Source organism: Euleptes europaea, chromosome 4 (genome assembly GCF_029931775.1).
Source record: "Euleptes europaea isolate rEulEur1 chromosome 4, rEulEur1.hap1, whole genome shotgun sequence".
In the NCBI taxonomy this organism is placed as follows: domain Eukaryota; kingdom Metazoa; phylum Chordata; class Lepidosauria; order Squamata; family Sphaerodactylidae; genus Euleptes; species Euleptes europaea.
This window is the reverse complement of record NC_079315.1, coordinates 108,175,890-108,196,644: the sequence shown is the minus strand read 5'-3', so window position 1 is coordinate 108,196,644 and position 20,755 is coordinate 108,175,890. Positions and strand designations below refer to the sequence as shown.

The 20,755-nt window shown below is 44.5% G+C and overlaps 1 protein-coding gene across 8 annotated transcripts in view; it reads left to right on the top strand.

Moving 5' to 3' along the window:
- NEDD4L (NEDD4 like E3 ubiquitin protein ligase) overlaps window positions 1-20,755 on the top strand; it is a 321,176-nt gene that overhangs the window by 237,732 nt on the left and 62,689 nt on the right. For 4 of the 8 annotated variants that reach the window (XM_056847912.1, XM_056847913.1, XM_056847908.1 and 1 more), the window contains 7 exons: window positions 3,718-3,779; window positions 3,935-4,034; window positions 7,166-7,332; window positions 11,269-11,401; window positions 13,022-13,198; window positions 17,407-17,481; window positions 19,778-19,837. In XM_056847912.1, the coding sequence (XP_056703890.1) occupies window positions 3,733-3,779; window positions 3,935-4,034; window positions 7,166-7,332; window positions 11,269-11,401; window positions 13,022-13,198; window positions 17,407-17,481; window positions 19,778-19,837 (759 nt within the window). In that variant the 5' untranslated portion in view covers window positions 3,718-3,732. The remainder of the gene's footprint in view (window positions 1-3,717; window positions 3,780-3,934; window positions 4,035-7,165; window positions 7,333-11,268; window positions 11,402-13,021; window positions 13,199-17,406; window positions 17,482-19,777; window positions 19,838-20,755) is intronic. The other 4 variants (XM_056847914.1, XM_056847911.1, XM_056847909.1 and 1 more) reach the window with 1 other exon arrangement.

Below are 20,755 nucleotides of genomic sequence, written 5' to 3'. Positions count from 1 at the left end.
TGGGTGGGGGGTGAGAGAGGTAGTGTTTTGTTCGAATTAAGAATTACTTGTGGCGGGGGGGAGGGGAGATGGCTAGTATTGGGTAAAGTGCCATCAAGTCTCAGCCATCTTATGGCCACCCTGGAGGGTTTTCATGGCAAGAGATGACGGGCTTTGGCCGGGGAGGGAGGGCTATCAATCAATCAATCAATCAATCAATCAATCAATAGATGAGGTTTGCCATGGCCTGCCTCTCCATAGCACCCTGGATTTCCTTGGTGGTCTCCCGTCCAAGTTCTAACCAAGGCCACCTCTGCTTAGCTTCCGATAGCCTAGGCCATCCAGGTCAGGGCTATATATACATCAGCCATACCATATATCCAAATATTACTTCTCTTCTCTCCTTGCCTGTTGTTTCAGCAGAAGAACCACTTATTTAGAAAATGAAGGTTTCATACTTTACTGAGCAGAGTGATAGAATTCAGACCAGTGAGTTTAAACGTCATAAAAGTGTTGCAGGATCTTTGCCTCCTTAACCACTGTGGTTCGCATTGCACATGAAGACCTTTGGCATTTCTTTGTCTGCTTTCAAATAAGAGTTACGTGTTATATTCCTCTTGTGTTAAGAAGTATGGCTCTCCTTTGCAAGTAGGCGTAGCTAGAAAGGCTCTCTGGCCTTGCAAATGAGGCAGCTGCATCAGAAACCCTCTCAGCTGAGCAGGTTCTCGACACCAATGTTCTTTTCAGCCGAGAATGGAAATTATTATTATAGAAATCCAGAGGAAACGGAGCACAAGAAAAGCCCTGTCGAATCCAGCATGGTTCTGTGAGAGTTGTGGAAATAAACACTGAAAGAACTAGACCGTATTTCAGTGCAAAATTGTTCATACTAGGGGAAAGTCAAAACTGTTTATACAATTTCATGTTTGTGTCCTTTTGAAAATGACGCCTTTAGCATTTCCTTGTGAGCTTCAGTGCTCCATGCTTAAGAAATTGCTCCCCATGAAAGAAACCTGGCAACTTTGATTTCTCTTAGGTTGCCTTTTTTTCTGGCAGTGAGCTCTGCCTCACTGCTAGGACAATTTTCAAGCCAAACGTCAGAATCAGCGAAAATTCAGATCAACGCTGGACTATAACAAACCTCTAGCTGTCGTCCTGTGTAAATAAGGATGTATGTCTAACAGACTCTCCTACAAACTAAGAATCCTTGGACTTCTCCGAGGATTTAGTGTTTGTTGGTTTCATCAAAAGAATGCTGATGTTGAAAAGAAGCATCGTAACTGCTTCACGGGTTGAACAGGCTCTTGGATTGTAAGTTGCCACGAGCTTTTTTGAATTGATTTATTTGTTTTCCTACAGGCTGCCTTTCTCTCTGAGAGTCAAGGCGGAGCACAAAAAAATTAAAAAATGCAGTAAGAAAAATATTTAAAAGTTGTAGATTAGTTCATTTTTTTAAAAAATACCGAGCAAACGTATTTTAAACTGCTTGCTGTGCCAATTTTTCATGAGTGTGGAAGTACAAAGAGGTTATATTGGACGGGTACATGGCTAGGGGCGTTCTGAGGGACTGTGCACAATTTTATTTAAACCTTGGTTGCTCCAGCAAGAGGTTAATGCTGCTTTTATCAATAGGTAGTTGCGGTGTCTGGAAGTAGGTGGTTCACTGTAGAGATAAGGGAGAATCTGCATAGTGAGAACTGCAGCTTTCTACTTGCATAACAAGAGCAAATGGCAACACCCCAGGTAAAACCAAAACTTTGATAGAGTCATGGGCCCAGAAGGAGCCTGCAAACCATCTACCCCAACCCTAGGGTTACCAGGTCCACCCTTGCCATCGGCGGGGGCTTTGGTGTGGGGGGCGATTTGCGAGCATGCAGCGTGTTCGTGCAATAATGCCCTTTCTGGGATAAACCCGGATGCGAGGGGGATGCTTTAGGTTGTTCCTAAAAAAACCTCTATGGTTTCCATGGAGGAATGTACTAGAGCTTCCCTGTCACTTCTGGACCTCAGAAGGGACATTCGGAAGGGACATTATTATGCCATGCCACGCTGCACACGATTGGTGATCGTGCCCCCCTTTAGCTGGCCTGTTTCCCCCACCAGCCAGCTGAGGTGGCGGCCAGGCCTGTTAATTGGTGGGTAATTGCCCGCTTTTAACAGGCACCTGGCCACCCTACCCAACCCCCTGGCCCAAGGCAGGACGCCCAGAACACCAACCTACACCCACAGACATCAAGCCCCCATGCAAGTGACTGAGCTTAAATCAGGTGATTCCCCCAACCCCCTTTTTAACGAGCAACAATGAATGCAAAAAAAAGTGTAATGTCATTTAGGGCCATTTGTTTGTGGTTTGCCAGTTCGTACTGATAATTCTTGGGTTGTGGGATGTTCCAAAGTACAAGGCACTCAAGCTGATATTAAAAAAATATGCAGTGTAGAATTTTGTGGATGCAGCAAATGCATCGCTGGCTGCAATTACCACACTAATTGGCGCCTCTCAGAACTGAGTTCCCACATTGCTGGAAACGTGACCCCTCTGGTGAGATTGCCTCTCCCTTTGCTATGGTGTTAGACTCTGAGTTTTTAAAATGCAGTGTCATTATTTGGACATTCTTACGGCTAGGACAATAATCGCAAGGCAATATAGCACTTCATCCCCGGGTCACGCTGGACTCTTGCTGCGTGCCTGCAGTGTTCAGCATGGCTGAGGAATGGGAAGCCGTTAGTTACAGAGCTGAGGTCTGGAGAAGTCTCTACCTGTCACCTTTTTTCCAACCAACTGCCACACTTGTAGGGTTGCCAGCCTCCAGGTGGCACCCAGAGATCTCCCGAAATTTAACCTGATCGACAGGATACAGAGATCAATTCCCCTGGAGAAAATGGCTGCTTTGGAGGGCGGACTCTATGGCATTGTACCCCGCTGAGGTCCCTCCCCAAACCCCACCCTCCCCAGGCTCCACCCACAAAGTATCCAGGAATTTCCTAATTTATGCCACAATAACTCATTGCTTGAAGAGTTTGGGCGGGGGGAGGTGAGCAGGAAGAGGGCTCCCCCCTCCCTCTGCAGCTCTTCAACTAACATCTTTCCTACTTCTCACCTTGCTAATGTGTGGATGTGTCTGGGGTAGGGTTGCCAACCTCCAGGTACTAGCTGGAGATCTCCTGCTATTACAACTGATCTCCACATGGCCGCTTTGGCAATTGGACTCTGTGGCACTGAAGTCCCTCCTCTCTCCAAACCCTGCCCTCCTCAGGCTCCGCCCCAAAAATTTCCAGTTATTTCCCAACCCGGAACTGGCAACCCTAGTCTGGGGTGGGAGTCCATTACTTAAGGGGCTGTTGTATGTACACGGTAAAGGGCCTGACTCTTCTGTGCATACTAGAAGTGTGTTAGTGAAGCAAACAAATAAAAAAAAGGAAGTAGACTTGGGCATTGGGGTTACATTATTGTTTTGTAGCGAGGGCTTAAAAAAAAAACTTTTTCTGCATCTCAGACCACTCCTGCCTCCTGAGCATTTTTCTGCACCAGGACATTGTTTGTTTGGCTGCCTCCATAGTGCTGTTGAGGGTGACACCTAGTGGAAGTGTCCAGTTGAGAATTCACTCCGCTTGCCAATAGAGGCAGAGTTCCTTTTCAAAATGGAAATTTTGTTCAGAGCTTCTTTGGAAAGTCTGCCAGGCATGTATGAATGTGTTCTTGAGTATTAACTGACTTAATTTTCTTATTGTTATCAATAGACAGAAGACCCAACTATGGAACGGCCTTACACATTTAAAGATTTCCTTCTCAGGCCAAGAAGGTGAGTCTGTCTATCCGTTCATCCATCCATCCATCCATCCATCCATCCATCCATCCATCCATCCATCCATCTATCCATCTTGCTAAGAAATTGCTTTTCTAGCACACAAATCTTAAGTAGCTCATCTGTTTTTACAATTGCTTTCTTCCTGACAGCCACAAATCTCGGGTAAAGGGTTTTTTGAGGCTGAAGATGGCCTACATGCCAAAGAATGGTGGCCAAGATGAGGATGGCGACCAGAGGGAGGACTCTGAGGTAAGTGGCTTTTAATTTGAGGCGTTTCCAGTTTCTTGATTACTCCTTACATGAATGGCTGGATTCAAGTCCAGTAGCACCTTAGAGACCAACCAGATTTTGGTGGGGTAGAAGCTTTCAAGACTCAAAGATCATTTTGTCAGATACATATCTGACAAAGAAGAAGAAGAAGAGTTGGTTTTTATATGCCAACTTTCTCTACCTCTTAAGTGAGAATCAAACTGGCTTACCATCTCCTTCGCTTCCCCTCCCCACAACAGATACCCTGTGAGGTAGGTGGGGCTGAGAGAGCTGTGACTAGCCCAAGGTCAACCAGCTGGCAACATGCGTAGGAGTGGGGAAACCAACCCTGGTTCACCAGATTAGCAACCGCCGCTCATGTGGAGGAGTGGGGAATCAAACCCGGTTCTCTGGATTAAAGCCCACCTCTCCAAACCACCACTCTTAACCTAGACTACACCACGCTGGCTCTCACTGACAAAGAGAGCTATGAATCTTGAAAGCTTATACCCCCCAAAATCTTGTTGGTCTCTAAGGAGCTACTGGGCTCAAATCTTGCTGTTCTACTGCAGTTCAACACGGTCTACTGCAAACCTCTGAAACTTTCTTACCTGAAATAATGGTGATAGGCATGCAAGGTATCTCTCCTCTTGATAGCTTATATTGCTTAGAGATTAAAGTGGGCTAAGATCACAATCGTAATGGACACACATGAAGCTGCCTTTTAGCGAATCAGTTCATTGATCCGTCACAGTCAGTATTAGCTACTCAGAATGGCTGCAGCTCTCCAGGGTCTCAGGCAGAGGTCTTTCATATCACCTACTATCTAATCCTTTAAACTAGAGATGCCAGGGACTGAACCATAGAATCATAAGGACCACCACGGTCATCTAGTCCAATCCCCTGCACAATGCAGGAAATTCCAAACTACCCACCACTCCCCCAGTGACCCATACTCCATGCCTAGAAGATGGCAAAGGTGCCCTCCCTCTTATGATCTGCCTAACCTGGGACCCTCTGCATGCCAAAAAGATGCTCTACCACTGAGCCACGGTCCCTCCCCTCTAAAGTTTCCATAGGACAATAGTAGCCTAAGTTTCTTGAAATCGGAGTGCAAAGGCAAGAGTTACTTGTGTTGCATAGAAAGTTGTCAATCCTGGTACAGCAGGCTGGATACTAAAAAAAATTATCTCAGATTGACCAAGTTCAACTTCAGTAGCAGAAAAGGACTTCAGATTAATCAGCTGGATGGTTGGCCAAGAAAGAAGGAAGATGGTGTCTCCTAGCTTGCCCCCAGTCCCCCAGCCATAAAAGACTACAGTGTATGGAATCTCCCTGTGGCTATATTCCTCATAGAAGCATTAAGCCAGTGAGTTTTTATAACACTCACAGCTTAATAATAATAAAACATACCTTCCATTGCTGCTTTATCACCTTCATAATTTTTCTTGCTCAGCTGTCAGATCAGAATTGTTTCACTGGCAAATCTTTTCGCATCCAGGCTAAGTATTATTAATGAATAAGCAATGCCTATGCTATGTCTTAGATCCCAAGTGTCAAAAATCCTCCTCTGGGCCCCGCAGTGAGGATGCAGTCAATCGGAAAGTCATTTTACAGAATTGCCCACAATGCCAATGCAGGTTGTGCACCGTGCAAACCAAAGTTTACCTATGCAATAAATGTCTTATATTTGGGTCTCCCTTCTCCTTACCAAACACAGATGTCAAACACCTTGAGTATTAAAATTATTACTGGGACCCATGCAGATGTCCAGGGGAGCAGGGACAGCTGCAGTTGGGCTCGTGCCCCCCTGGGGATTACAGGTAGGCCAAGAGATGCAAGGTGACTAGTGATATCTGAAGAAGAAGAAGAAGAAGAAGTAGTATCTTGCCCCCCTAAAAACGGGGGCGTTCCCAGCCCAAAAGGGCTTTGGAGGCCACCTAAACGCACCCAGCACCGGAACGCCTCCTGGGACGCCAGCGTGGGCTTTGACAGTGGTGAGACACTGGCGGAAGGCCCTGTCGGCGTCCTTGGGCGGTGCTGCCGCAGCACCAACTCACAACCAGCTTCCAAGGCTTCCTGCCGTTCAGGCCACGGACACTGGCACAGGGGGCCCGAATGCTGGCACCGCGCCTTCCTGGCCTCCTAAGGGCTTTCGCTCTTAGAGATCAGGAATGCGCTGTTAGTGGAAAAACATCTGTTTTGCATACAGAAGGTCCCAGGTTCAATCCCTGGCATCGCCAGTTAAAAGAATCAGGTAGCAAGCGATGTGAAGGACCTATACCTGAGACCCTGCAGAGCTGCGGCCATCCTGAGTAGACAGTACTGACCTTTGATAGTTCCATGATCTGACTCAGCATAAGACAGCTTCATATGTTCATGGCATTCAGAGCATTGACTCGTCAGCAAAAGCTTTCACCTGATCGTTTCACCGTACTTGTGGATTGTGGTTCGCCACACAGCTGACTGACTGTCACTTCACTGTGGGCATGATAAGCCGTAGGGTAACTGTTTTCTCTGCAGTTTATTATGGGTTGCAAGCCAAACAGACCCACACTGCAATGCATTAAAAGTGTTGTGTGAATCAGCCGCGAGAACTGTAGCACGCTACATTTGGAAATGATGTCTAGTTATCATACAATGAGTGAATCAGCAATGAGTTATTGCACTCTTTATTCTTTGGGACAGCAGTCAGAATGAAGCACTGTTTTCAAACGAATTGAATAAATGTCAGTTCCGGGAGAGGAATCAAACGTGGAATTCCTTCTTGGGCTGCCACGTCAACGTTTCAGGACAGAACTACTCTGTTGGGCTCTAATTATACGGAGTTTGTTAACAACACGAGTGACAGCAGCTCTGGAGCAACCTCGGTTGAGTGGCCCCATGCGGCCCTGCAAGCCAGTTCTTCAGGTCGACTTAAGCAGTTAAGCAGAGATCAGTTGTAATAGCAGGAGATCTCCAGCTAGTACTTAGAGGATGGCAACCCTAGTCTGAGCCGTGGCTACCACTTTGTGATGTGTTATATCATCAGTGGAAAGGACATGTGTTTTAATTCCATGATGGACCTGCAGATGCTTCGGCTCCTGTGTGTTAGAATTAATGTCGCCCTTTTCTTTGTTCTCCCTTTGAAGCATGGCTGGGAGGTTGTGGACTCCAACGATTCTGCCTCTCAGCGCCAGGAAGAGTTACCGCCCCCTCCCTTACCTCCTGGATGGGAAGAGAAAGTGGACAATCTCGGGCGTACCTACTATGTCAACCATAACAACAGGACAACGCAGTGGCACCGGCCAAGTTTAATGTAAGTGTTCTTCTTCACGCGACCTATAATTATAAGCCACAGGATAAGGCAATGGAGAAAAGACGAGACAAATTAGGGTCAGTCGATCAATATCTATTAGATGTGATCATATCTTTCCATAGGAACCATATGCTGATTGGACTCCTCTAAGCAGTGCCTCTGTTCTGTCCCACCCCTTAGGAGCATTTGATGTTCATCAGCCCATGTTTGGGATTTTTGGGTCGGAGCTCCGACTGTATGCCATGGCTTGCCCAAAGAAATCAGGCCCAACATCCCTGGCTTTTAGGGGACAGGGGAAATGTAAAGCCATTTTATTCCACAGTGTTTTCTGCTGATTTTATGGGCTCTTTGTTGAAGGTGAGAGCTTGCGCTTTTGTAGCCAATCAGCTGTAGGTAACATTTTTTGTGATGTAGTGGATAACTGTGAAACAGATCCATTCGAGTCCAGTAGCACCGTAGAGGACCTACCAGATTTTCAGGATATTAGCTTTCGAGAGTCAAAGCTCCCTTTGTCAAAGAGATAACTGTGACAGTTTTTAATGTGTGTGTTTTTTTAATTCCATTGGAACTTTTCTTGGCCTAGGGCACTCTAGGAGAAAGGCGGGATAAAAATATTTTAAATTAATGAATGGAACCTCCATGTTGATGAGGCAGCAGTTTTCTAAATACCAGGGGCAAAGGGGAGGGAACTTTTGTGTCATGATTGTGGCTTTAATCGTGGGTTTAAGCTGGAGGCATCTTGTCTGCCTCTAGGTGTGCCAGCTCTCCTGCTATAGGAGAAGACCTCTCCCTGTCCCCAGCTATGGGCTCCCGCTGCTGCTTGATGGAACCACAGGAGCAAAATGATGACATGGCGTCACTTTCAGCTACATACATGGAAGTGATGCCACAGCACTGCAGCGATGCTCTAGCCATTTCCCAAATCTCAGTGGTTTTTACCATAGCAATTTGGGGAATTCCTAGAGTGTCACCCTACGGGCCTGGAAGTGACATTGCAGCATCATGCACCATGACAAATGTGGTGTTGGAGGAGAGTGTTACGGATACCGTGGACTGCCCCCCCCCCCAAAAAAAATCAGTGGGTTCTAGATCAAATCAAGCCTAAACTGACCCTAGAAGCTAAAATGACTAAACTGAGGCTGTCATATTTTGGTCACATTATGAGAAGACAAGAGTCACTGGAAAAGACAGTCATGCTAGGAAAAGTTGAGGGCAGCAGGAAAAGAGGAAGACCCAACAAGAGATGGATTGACTCAATAAAAGAAGACACAGCCCTCAGTTTGCAAGACCTGAGCAAGGCTGTCAAAGATAGGACATTTTGGAGGACATTGATTCATAGGGTCACCATGAGTCGGAAGTGACTTGACGGCACTTAAGACATACACATGTTTGAAGTTATCAGCTTGCATCTCATGAAGCAGGCATTCGTTTATGAAAGCCGCAGCAAATTGTTAGGGTCTCACGGATGGATGTTCTTTCTGCAATATACCAACATGGCGGCCCTTTGGAGAATATTATGAATTTAAAGTGCTTTTATTTGGTTTTGAGCATTTGCTTAAAGCCTGAAGAACGTTGCTGTTTGTTCCAGAAAGGTGGCCATGTCAGTCTGTTGCAGTAAAACAAAAACAAAATACAAAACAGGAGTCTTGTGATACCTTCAGGGGTTCAACAAAATTTGATCCCAAGATAAGTGTCCCCAGACTAGATCCTACTTCTTCAGACCCAATGATGGCTCCTTACGAGGCAGACCTTTTTGAGCCTTGAAAAAAATAATCCAGCTATCACAGGTTTTTTAAGGAGCTTAGCAAAATTATTGAGTGGTCTCTGGATTTTTCTTGGTTAGATTTCAATTTGGGTAGAAAGTGGTGTCAAGTCAAGTGGTGGCCAACTTATGGCCATCTTGTAGGGTTTTCAAGGCAAGAGACGAACAGAGATGGTTCGCAGTTGCCCGCCTCTGCAGGCAATGGAGGATCAGCCTCAGGCTTTGAAACACACTCTTTAGGAATGTTCCTCTAATGAACCGTAGACTTCCTTGGTGGTTTCCCATCTCATTACTAATGAGGGCTGACCCTGGTTAGCTACCCAATCTTGTCAGATCTCATTTAGCCTGGCCCGCCCAGGTTAAAGATAGATTTAAATTGTACATCATTAAATTTCACCATTTCAGTGCCCCTTGACCCAGCTTTTTTCACCATTTCAGCACCCCTTGACCCCTGCTTTTTATAGCTCCTACGTAAAAGGTTTGCCTCTTGATGAGCCATGCATTGCTTCTGATGTCAACAGAAGGATTATGCTGTAATAAAAATATGTTAGTCTTTAACTCCTGCTTATCGCAAGTTTGATGCTTTAATTATGACAAAAGAGGCGATGGCTTTCCATTAATAGCATTATAGTAGGAGTCTAATATCCAGTTGTCTTACAGTGCTATCGTCAACAGAGCTATGCCCTTCTAAGTCCATTGAATGCTCTGATCTGGATGGCCCAGGCTAGCCAGATCTTGTCAGGTCTCCGAAGTTAAGCAGGGACAGCTCTGGTTAATATTTGGATGAGAGACCACCAAGGAATTACCAGGGTTGCTATGCAGAGGAAGGCAATGGCAAATCACCTCTATTAGTCTCTTGCCTTGGAAAATCTCTTGCCTGTTAGTCTCTTGCCTGTTGTGTGGAGGGCAAGGTAATTGTAAGCCGGTTTGATTCTGCCTTAAGTAGTAGAGGAAGTTGGCATATAAAAACCAACTCTTCTTCTTCTACTACTAGTGGTGTGCCATAGACTTAGAAGGGTGTTACTCTCCTTTGGATGATACTCTAAGAGACCACTTCCCCCTGTCCTCATCTTTGCTAGTATGTTCAGGATGTAGCACATTGGTCATATAGTATGTGCTCTTGTTAATGACTAGGGCTGTGCATATCGATAAACCCGAACCGAAAATAAGTTTGGTGAAGATTGGGTAGGGGGGTCCGAAGTTATGGGGTCTGGAAGAGGTCGCCCCTCCCGCCTCCATATACAAGCAGGAGAGTCAGATTCTCTGTTCGTTCACTAATCGGCTAATGCTTGTCTATGGAGGAGGGAGGGGGTGACCAGAGCCCATAACACCGGACCCCCTGACCCAATCTTCACCAAATGGGGTTGGTGCAAGGAGAGTCCCTGAAAGCTGCCCTGAAAATTTGGGACCTCTACTCCCAAAAATGCCCCCACGGGAGCTTCACAAAAAAATCCCCTTTGCTTGCTGTTGTGGGAACTTTCAATCAGCCTACTTTTGCTACATAGGCGCCATGCTGAATCTGACCAAGGCCCATCTAGTCCAGCATTAGGTTCACACAGTGACCAACCAGGGGCCTCCAGGAAGTCCACAAACAAGACGACTTCAGCAGCATCCTGCCTGTGTTCCGCAGCACCTAATATAATAGGCATGCTCCTCTGATACTAGTATGCATCATGACTAGTATCCATTTTGACTAGTAGCCATGGATAGCCCTATCCTCTATGAACATGTCCACTCCCCTCTTAAAGCCTTCCAAGTTGGCAGACATCACCACATCCTGGGGCAGGGAGTTCCACAATTTAACTATGATTGTATTCAGTGTGAATTGTTCTTTAAGATACTATACCTGGATTTAATACCTGTTATATTTTAGCCATCTGGGTCACTGGAAATTGCCCTTGGTAAAGCTAATGGCTTAAGACTGGCCACAAGCTTTCTGTTTGCTTTGGAGAACAGGATGATCATTTAAAATTAATTTGCTGGAGATTTAGAGATGTGATTTGTCACTGGGTGCCACTGTTAATGCAATCCAGATGCACAAGGCAAGACCCTACTATATATCCGATCAAATGATGGTTTTTATTTTCATCTTAATTTAGCAACACTGCTACTATAATAAAGTCTGTACTCCCCTGCCCCAAACTCATTATTCTCTTACGAACTCTACCTTTCAGGGATGTAGCATCCGAATCTGACAACAACATCAGACAGATAAATCAAGAAGCGGCCCACCGAAGGTTTCGATCCAGGAGACACATCAGCGAGGATTTGGATCCAGAGCCTATGGAGAGTGTAGAGGCACCAGAAGTACGTCCCAAAATTAAAGCTTCCAGAAAGATGTGCTTGTGAAGGCAAAGTTCAAAAGATGCAGTGGTTTTGAAAAAAAAACACAACCTGTTCCCCACTGTAAAGACAGAGGCCTTCTGTAATTAATTGTTACTAGTGATAATTGGATGGAGGAAAGCTTAAATAAGGCTTAATGCTGGTGGGGGTTGACTGGCGGTCTGTTTAGTTACTTAGGATACAATTGCGTGAGTGCTTGCCTAGCCTTATGGAAATCAGCGGGACTTACATACTAGTAAATCTGCATAGACTTGATTTCCATTTATAATCCATCCTGTGCACAGTATTTTTGAAGCTTGCTTTCTGTCCTCACCTGTCTAACTCTAGCTCTGCTTTAAAGGGGTATTTATATGTTCTGTTGCTTGAGGATTCACATCCAGATGCGCATGTGAAGGCAAGTCCCACTGAAAGCAACATAGTACAGGAGGACTGCATCTATATTCTCATGCTTAGCTGTATATGCATATGTCTGTATTCCTGATTCAGCAAGGAATGCATACCAAAAAGCCGCCTTCTTATATGGATCTCCTTATTTGGATTGCAGTCAATTTCACCCAAACTCATTATAATGCATCAACCGTTGGAAAGCCATTCATGGCTTTGGGGCTACAACAGTAGAGGCCCTGCTGTTTCTATACAATTCCTTCTGTACAGTTGAGATTTCTGTGTTCTGGCTTTTTCTTTTTTGACTATTAATTTCCTCTGAGATAGGAGCAGATAGGGGTTTGAACTTCTGTGTTTGAGTTGGCTGACAGAAACGACTACTGACCCATAGGGGCAAATAAAATTGGAAAAGGAAGGAGTCTGCCAAATGGGCCCATGGTATGTTTTAGGGCTGTTAAATTGAGTCCTGGATGGAAAACAATCACAGTAGAAAGAAAGAAAGAAAGAAAGAAAGAAAGAAAGAAAGAAAGAAAGAAAGAAAGAAAGAAAGAAAGAAAGAAAGAAAGAAAGAAAGAAAGAAAGAAAGAAAGAAAACGGAAGGAAGAAAGGAAGAACGGAAGGAAGAAAGGAAGGAAGGAAGGAAGGAAGGGAAAGGAAGGAAGGAAAAGGAACAAAGGAAGGAAGAAAAAGAAAGGAAGGAAGAAGAAGGAAGGAAAGAAAGAAAGAAAAAAAACAGCTATTATTTGAATAATCAATAAATACAAGTACGGAGGTCTCCTATTGATGGTCCATAGCATAGTTTGTGTTAAGAAACTGTGGAGTTGTTCTGAAATCCCATAATCACTCTTGTCATAACTATTATCTCTATTTCCAATGACACCCAATCCAAAATCTTCACACGTTTTTCTCTGGCTCATAAATGCTAAGTATCCTGCCACAGCTATCTGCCAGCATGTTTCCCCCTCTCCACTCCTTGTATATAAAGTCAGCAGTACAGTGTGCTAAAAGCAAAGCTGATTAGCAAATGCTAATTGCCTTTTGAGGGTGTTTTTTAAAAGTATGTGTTGGTTCTCTCCATTCATTCGATAAGTGGTCCCCGTTGAGGCTCGAAACGGTATTTAGGGATCACGGGCAAAAGGGCCTCCTGCAGAGGAGGTTGCTTTTTGGCCTCTTTATTACAGTTGCTTTTCTTTTCGTCAGCCTTGGGAAACGATTTCCGAAGAAGTGAGCACGAGTGGAGATTCCCTGAGCCTGTCCTTGCCGCCCCCACCTGCTTCGCCCATCTCTCGGACTAGTCCTCCGGAGCTGTCGGACGAACTGAACAGAAGACTTCAGATCACTTCCGATTCGAATGGGGAACAACTCTCTTCCATGATTGTAAGTAACCTCGCTGCATGTGGTTAATGTGCTCTACTTTTCCTTCCCAGTACGCTTGTTCTGATTCCTGGAATTCTTAGGAATGCTCAGGATGTTTAATACTCAGAGGTTAAGATTCTCAGTGCATTCCAGAAGGGGGGAGACAAACTGCGGGGTACGGGGAGGGGGTAAAAGCCTTTTTTCCAAAATAAAACCAGGAAATAGGGGAATTCCCATAGGGGAATGTGGGCCTACTGCCGCCATCCTAGGAGGCTTTCCCAGGGTGAAAGGGGTTTGGAAGCTGCCTAATGGCACCTCCTCCCCACAAAACACCCTGGGAATGCCTCCTGGGACTCTGGCATGGGTATTTGTGTGAGGAGAACACTGGCAGGAGACCCCACCAGCGCCCAAGCCCCACGCTGCCACCACGGTCCGGGGGTGTGTGGCATAAGTGGCACTACGCTGGCATCCGTGCCCGTTTGCACAGCGCAAGTGGCACATGCACCAGCGTAGGGGTCACGCCAGCTCCAAAGAGCATTCAGCCCCCCTTCAGGAACGCACTGACTGTTGTCCTGGTACTTAAGCACAGAATTCAAATATTGTGAATGGACCTTGAAAAATGCTCTTCTCGCTATATAGAGGGTTATATATTTTTTTATTTTATGTTATTCATTGTCCTCCTTTCTCGCTGGGACTCAAGGTGGATTAAACAGAATAAGTCAATACAGTCAACAGGATGGGGCATCCAATAGATGGTGCAATAGGGTTTTGACTTGTAGAAATCTGGACCTAACCAGAGATCTGAGAGAGAGGTGAAGCAAGGCAAAGTGTAAATATTAACACGATGCATTAAACAGCGCAAAGATTATATACTAGGAACCAGCTTAGGGCAATAAATAGAACAAACTATACACAGTAGTATAATTTATACCTGCATTAAACAGTGCAAAGATTATATAGTAGGAAACCAACTTACAGCAATAGGTAGAACAAACTATACACAGTGGTATGATTTATACCTGAATTCCAGAAAGTACTGGAATCATCTGTAGGATGTTCTGAGGTGCATACACAGTTGCTAGAGAGCACGGACTTCCATATTTATGGTAGAGTTGAAGCGCCAAATGCGCTTTGCACAAAGTGTCCCTCACCTGCTGCTCCACTGAGCAAAGTTTGGAATCGTTTGCCAGTCTAAGGAGCATTCCTCCAACTTAAGCGGCTCTTCTGTTAGAGAAAGGGTGACTTGGCTGGAGGCTGCCTAGGCTGGAGGAGGTTTTCCAACTTTGCTCAGTGGCATGGTAGGATTGGGTAGGGTCCACCCCAGTGTGTAGGTAATCACATGTCTCCCTCTTTTTTCCCCATTGAAATTGGGCTATTAATAGGGTTGCAAGGTCCACCCTCTCCTCTGGCGGGGATTGCACGTGTGCGGCCATGAGCAACGCGATAACATCACTTCCAGGTTACTTCTGGAAGCACCGCAGCACGACAAGACGATTTACCACTCAAACCTCCATTTAAAAAAAAAATTATTAACAATTTAAATATTACATACAAACATAACATACACATACAGATTTAAACTTCTTCCAAGTAAATCAGTGAACAATTATGAATAAGCCGATAAATAATCAAAAATATTAATTTATACTATCAATTCTGTTTAGTAATAGGCTATTCTAAATTGCATATAACTTCTATAGGCCTTTTCGTCTTTCACTCTATGGTACTACTGATTAAACAAAGTTCTAAACTTTGACACTACAAACCATATCTGATACTTCTACTTATTAATCTTGCTTATCACCCTACTATAATTCCACAATTTACTACCTATTTTCCCCAGTTTTCATCCGTCCTTAGAACATGCTCTCAAATGCAAATATTTTATACTTTCAGTTGGGCATAATCAAAATAATTCTTCCATTTCTTTTGAAATGCATCCATCGTTTTCCCTTTCAACATATTAGTTAATTTGGCCACCACTACGTATTCTGACATTTTTTGCTGCCATCTCTCCAATTCCGGAATATGACCACTCAAACCTCCATTTGAGTGGTAAATCGTCCCGTTACGCTGCAGCTTTCCAGAAGTAAACCGGAAGTGATGGGATCGCATTGCTCACGGCTGCACACACAGGCGATCCTTGCTGTCAGCGAACAGATGTATTGGCGAGCCATTGCCCCCCATTCCAAGCCACCTGGCAACCCTAGCTATTAAGGTTGCCCATGGAACACAATGGGAATTTAGTCTGAATTAATATGCCTAGGATTGGGCCATTTAAATGCATTCCCAAAGCACACTCGATAGGAAGGAAGTCCAGTCGCATGCAGTGGGACTTACCTCTGAGTAAACATGATCAAAATTGGCCTGCATATACATTATATCCGTCTTTTGTAAATCTCAATTGCCTGGGAGAGATACTCATTCTGTTTGATGTATAATTTGCAGTAGGCTTTCCTCAAATAACACTACAGCAATTTTTTCAAAGTGCATTGTTGAGATAAATATGTAAATCTGTATGTGGGAAGTGTTCCTTTTTGTTCTAGTGGATAGGTATCCAAATGGAAGGAATCTTTAAACCTCATAGACATTTTAACAGATTACATTTTCAAAACCTGATGCAGCTGAGCTCTGTAGGGGGTTGACTGTGCAAGGGTATAACTAGATAATTTGTGATCAGAACTGAGTAATTAGGAGCAATCTGTCGGTGTTTTCTAAATTCAGTGCGTGTTTTGTAGGCCATGATGAATGTGGGTAGGCTAATGAAATCATTGGGGATAACAGTACCACTAGACTCTTTTAATTGGGGGAAAACCTTATAAACATTGACTGGTATGCAGGAAGGAGAGCATATTGCAGTTTAATGGGACCCGTTATCCGCTTGCCTTTTGTAGTTCACGAGATAGGGAACCTAAATAAGGCTTTAAAATGTTGAGTGGATGTGCACGTTGCATCGAATGTCAGGTGAAAAGCTTCAATTACTTGGATATTGCTGGAGTACACAGCCCTGTCTCCTTGGCCATTCTCACGGGCAATTCCATAAAGTGGGAGATGGAGATGATCATGTTCATAATAATAATAATAAGATTTAGTTTTTATATGCCGACTTTCTCTACCCCTTAAGGAAGAACCAAACCGGCTTACAATCTCCTTCCCTTCCTCTCCCCACAACAGACACCTTGTGAGGTCAGTGGAGCTGAGAGAGTTCAGAGAGAACTGTGACTAGCCCAAGGTCACCCAGCAGGCTTCATGTGGAGGAGTGGGGAAACCAACCCAGTTCACTAGATTAGCCTCTTCCGCTCATCTGGAGGAGTGGGGAATCGAACCCGGTTCTCCAGTTCAAAGTCCACCACGCCAAACCACCGCTCTTAATCTTGACTCTCAATCTTGGACAGGGGTTCTCAAGCTTTTTGAAGTGGGACTCCCTTTCTAAATTTTACTGTACTTTTTTGGGGACTCGCTTGCAAAGTAACTCCATGCTATGGTCCCCCTCCCTAGCATTAAAATTTGAGAAGTTCACATCAGTTAGCACTAAACCAGTTTATTTTTATTTTTCATGTTTTGTATTCATAAATTTATAGTATTACTGAGCCAGGAGACTGCATTTCGTGGCCATTTTGCACACTATGCAGAGGCAAATCCCAATTTGCCGCCCCCCCCCCCCAGCCTCCCTGCTTTTCTTTCTCCCTTTTGCTGGCCTTGCAAGAGAGTCGCAGCCTTCTTTTTGGTCCTGAGCCACAGTGTGAGAACTACTGATCTAGAAAATGTTTTCAGTTACCAGTTTGTGGTACCGGCTGAGTATCCATTATCCAGACTGCTTGGGAACAGAAGTGGTCTGTATTTCGGATTGGGGAGGGGCTGTGGCTCAGTGGTAGAGCCTCTGTTTGGCATGCAGAAGGTCCCAGGTTCAATCCCTGGCATCCCCAGTTAAGGGACTAGGCAAATAGGTGATGTGAAAGACCTCTGCCTGAGACCCTGGAGAGCTGCTGCCGGCGTGGCTTCCTCAGGCTGGTTTAACCCCTTCAAGAAGACATTGATACGTGAGGGCGAGATATCTTTTGACTCGGTGCTGCTTAAGGACCTGCAAACGACAGCCCTTTGTGTTCAGAAGGGGTGGGGTTGTTGAAGAGGTAGAAGAAACAATATCCAGTGCTACACCTGACATGTTTTCAGGAGAAAATGCCACAAAATAGTACAAATCTAACGGTTTGCTGTTTTGTTTCCCTCAGCAAAGAGACCCCTCAGCAAGGTTAAGATCTTGCAGCGTAACCGATGCAGTCGCCGAGCAGTCCCTCTTATCACTGGTAAGTAGGATGCCTTTATTTCTCTCTGTCTCTCTCTCTCTCCTCTATTTCCCCTTTATTAAAAATAAAAAAACACCCCGTACTATATATCAACTGTTATTTCATTGCTGCGGAGTCAGTGTCACCTTCTCCTGTGGCAAATTATTTCAGTTAACAATTCCAGTCACATGTCAACCAGAGGCAATGTCACTCGAAGTAAAGGTGGGCAGAGAAGACAGAATCCGGAGAGAAGTGGTTCTGGGGACAGATTGGAGATGCAGGAAACCGCACAAAGAAAGCGGATGATAGTTGCGTGTGCTGTGGCCGGACGAACTTGGCATTTTTCGGGCATCCTGGGATTCAGGCTGAGGGCTTCTGTAGAAAGGGTCATGGAATATGTTTGGTCCTGTGTGTGGTTGAGAGATGCATGCTTGTTAAGAGATGAATGGGGGGGCACTTGTGTGCATTATGAAGGATGCATCAAAGAACAGAAGTGGAAGCAGAAAGAAGAATAGATCATGCCTATTGTAGTAGGTGCCATGGAACACAGGCAGGACAATGCTGCTGCAGTTGTCTTGTTTGTGGGCTTCCTAGAGACACCTGGTTGGCCACTGTGTGAACAGACTGCTGGACTTGATGGACCTTGGGCTGATCCAGCATGGCTTTTCTTATGTTCTTAACTCAAAACAAAAAGTCAGTAATTCCTGAATTGTGTGTGGGGTTTTTAACGCAAGCTATTAAGACTGGTGGTCACATATTTAGCAGTGATTATAAATGTCTATTCTGTGCCATTCAATGGAGATATTATCATAATGATTTGACTGGAAAATAGGAAACATGCCATAGTTTCCCTGATAAGTTTTTGGTTCCTGGTTGAGAATGTTTTGTGTTGTTTTCTTCTTGCATACTAACAAAATATCTTGGTGCTCTTACTGTTCTATGGTGTTACCTGTTCTAAGTCTTGTATTCTGCCATAACCCAAAGAACTAAGGGTTCTCCAACATGGCGTCCATGGGGGCCATGGGGCCTATGCCTGCCAAACTTTTCAGAAAGTGGGAGGAGCCGTTGTCAGGGGGAACTTGCTATTGGCTCCCCTCTTGTAAATGAAAGGATTTCTCATGGCTGCAAAGCGGGGGGGCGGGGAGGTATTGTGTTAGGCTCTACCTCCTACAGCAGCCATGTTAAAAAGGTGTTCACCCCTCTGACTCAAAATACCAAAGGTAATCTCGGCCTCAAAAAAGATTGGGGACCCCTGAACAATGCCATTTGCACTACATGCACCTACCAGTAGCTTGCGATTGGGCGCAGCAGCTGCTGTGCTCCCACCCACAAACATGGAACTGCTTTTGAAATTTCAAGGATTTGTGAAGGTCAGGTTGTAACAAGCAAGTAGCTGTGTGGAATATGGCCTCAGTATCTGCTCTTTCCTTTTATAAAACACACAGTAATGGTTCATTATGGCACTTGGGCCTTCTTTTCCTGCATTCAGCGTTCGGAAAGGGTTGGCTTGCATGAGAATCTAGCGAAAAGAGGGACTGCATGATCAAGAACGAGTTCTGAACCTTTTTCTCTGAATGTCAGTTATGTCGATCTCTGTCAGAATTCAACAAAACCCAATCAGAAATATTGTCTTGGGGCTACTGGATATGACCAAACTCCTCTTAACACACTCTCAGTAATTTTTCTTCTTTCAGCCATCAAGCTCTTACCATCTTTTCCTCTCCATATGCTTGCACATTCTCTCTTTTCCGATGTGCACCATTAATTAATTGCAGATAGGTGCAATTAACGGGAAACAATGACGATCAGTGCCTTCCTTTTCAGCAGCATTCTCTCCAAGGCTTTGCACCCAAAAAGAAGCCACTTGACTCTGAACTTCTATATAACTCTGCTTCTTCTTTGTATATTGTTTCTATGTATTCTGTTCAAAATAATGGACTTTAATTAATGGCTTAGATACTGCCTTTGAGTGCCTATCCTAGTATGTAAGTTCTTTGGAAGAAGATGTACACACAGTTTACACTGCTGTAACATCACAAGCATAACTCTGTTCTGAAATTGCATATATACCATGTCGACTTATCTGGGGGGAAAGGTAATGGGATGTATTTAGGATCATGTTTCTGGTCCTATCACATGGAATTACTGTAAAGGGCATCATGGCCTTGTTATCAGTGATTGCTTCTTCCCTTGGTTGTGAAGTTGACCAAATGATGAAAAATTGCTTTTTTTGTCTCTTGTCCTGAAGACATGCAATTAATCCATGACTTTCATTCCTGATCACTCCATAACTCTAACATTAATTATTGTTCAACAGCCAAGCGGCCCATCTAGGAGAGCTCGTTCTTCAACGGTCACAGGTGGTGAAGAGTCAACGGTAATCAAGCCTTTATCGAGCCACAAATATCCTTCTCTGTCACTCAGATCTCACGCCTTTTCTCTTCTCTCGTCTTCTTTTCAGAATGTGAACCTTTCCTAGGATGAAAAGTGCTAGAAACTTGTGCTTGTGGGGGTATAGAGATGTCATATTTCCCTGTTGTATTTCTGTGATTGAAAAAAGAAAGTCTTTTTGCCCAGCATTTAAGCCACAAATCATGGTTTTTGGTAGGGTTGCCAACCACCAGGTACTAGCTGGAGATCTCCTGCTATTACAACTGATCTCCAGCCGATAGAGATCAGTTCACCTGGAGAAAATGGCCACTTTGGCCATTGGGCTCTATGGCACTGAAGTCCCTCCCCTCCCCAAACCCCATCCTCCTCAGGCTCCGCCCCAAAAATCTCCTGCCGGTGGCGAAGAGGGACCTGGCAACCTTAGCTTTTGGGAACACTTGTTTCTATCCTCTCCACCACACCTCCTGCACTTCTGTAATAAGTCTTTGATACCTCGTTGAGGGAAACTGTTTTGGGCACCTACATAATATTACATGTTATAAGAGTCACAGCACTTTCCCCCTCATGATGCCACATAATTCTGAAGATAACTTTTTGAAATATATAGGATTTATTTAAATTAATTCTCTTAGGTCTTGGATGCTCCCCAGGACCCAGAGATGAACTTTGTGGCAGCCATGGGCTACATAGTTATTGTTACCTTAACGTTAGATTAACCAAAAACAATAGAAATGGTTATTGTTACCTTAACGTTAAGTTAACCAAAAACAATAAAAATGGTTAAAAATTCAGGGTTTTAAAATTTTATTTTAATCAAAAAATTATACATTTAGAAAAGAGCAAGAGTCCAGTAACACCTTAAAGACTAACAAAATTTCTGGGAGGGTATGAGCTTTTGTGTGCC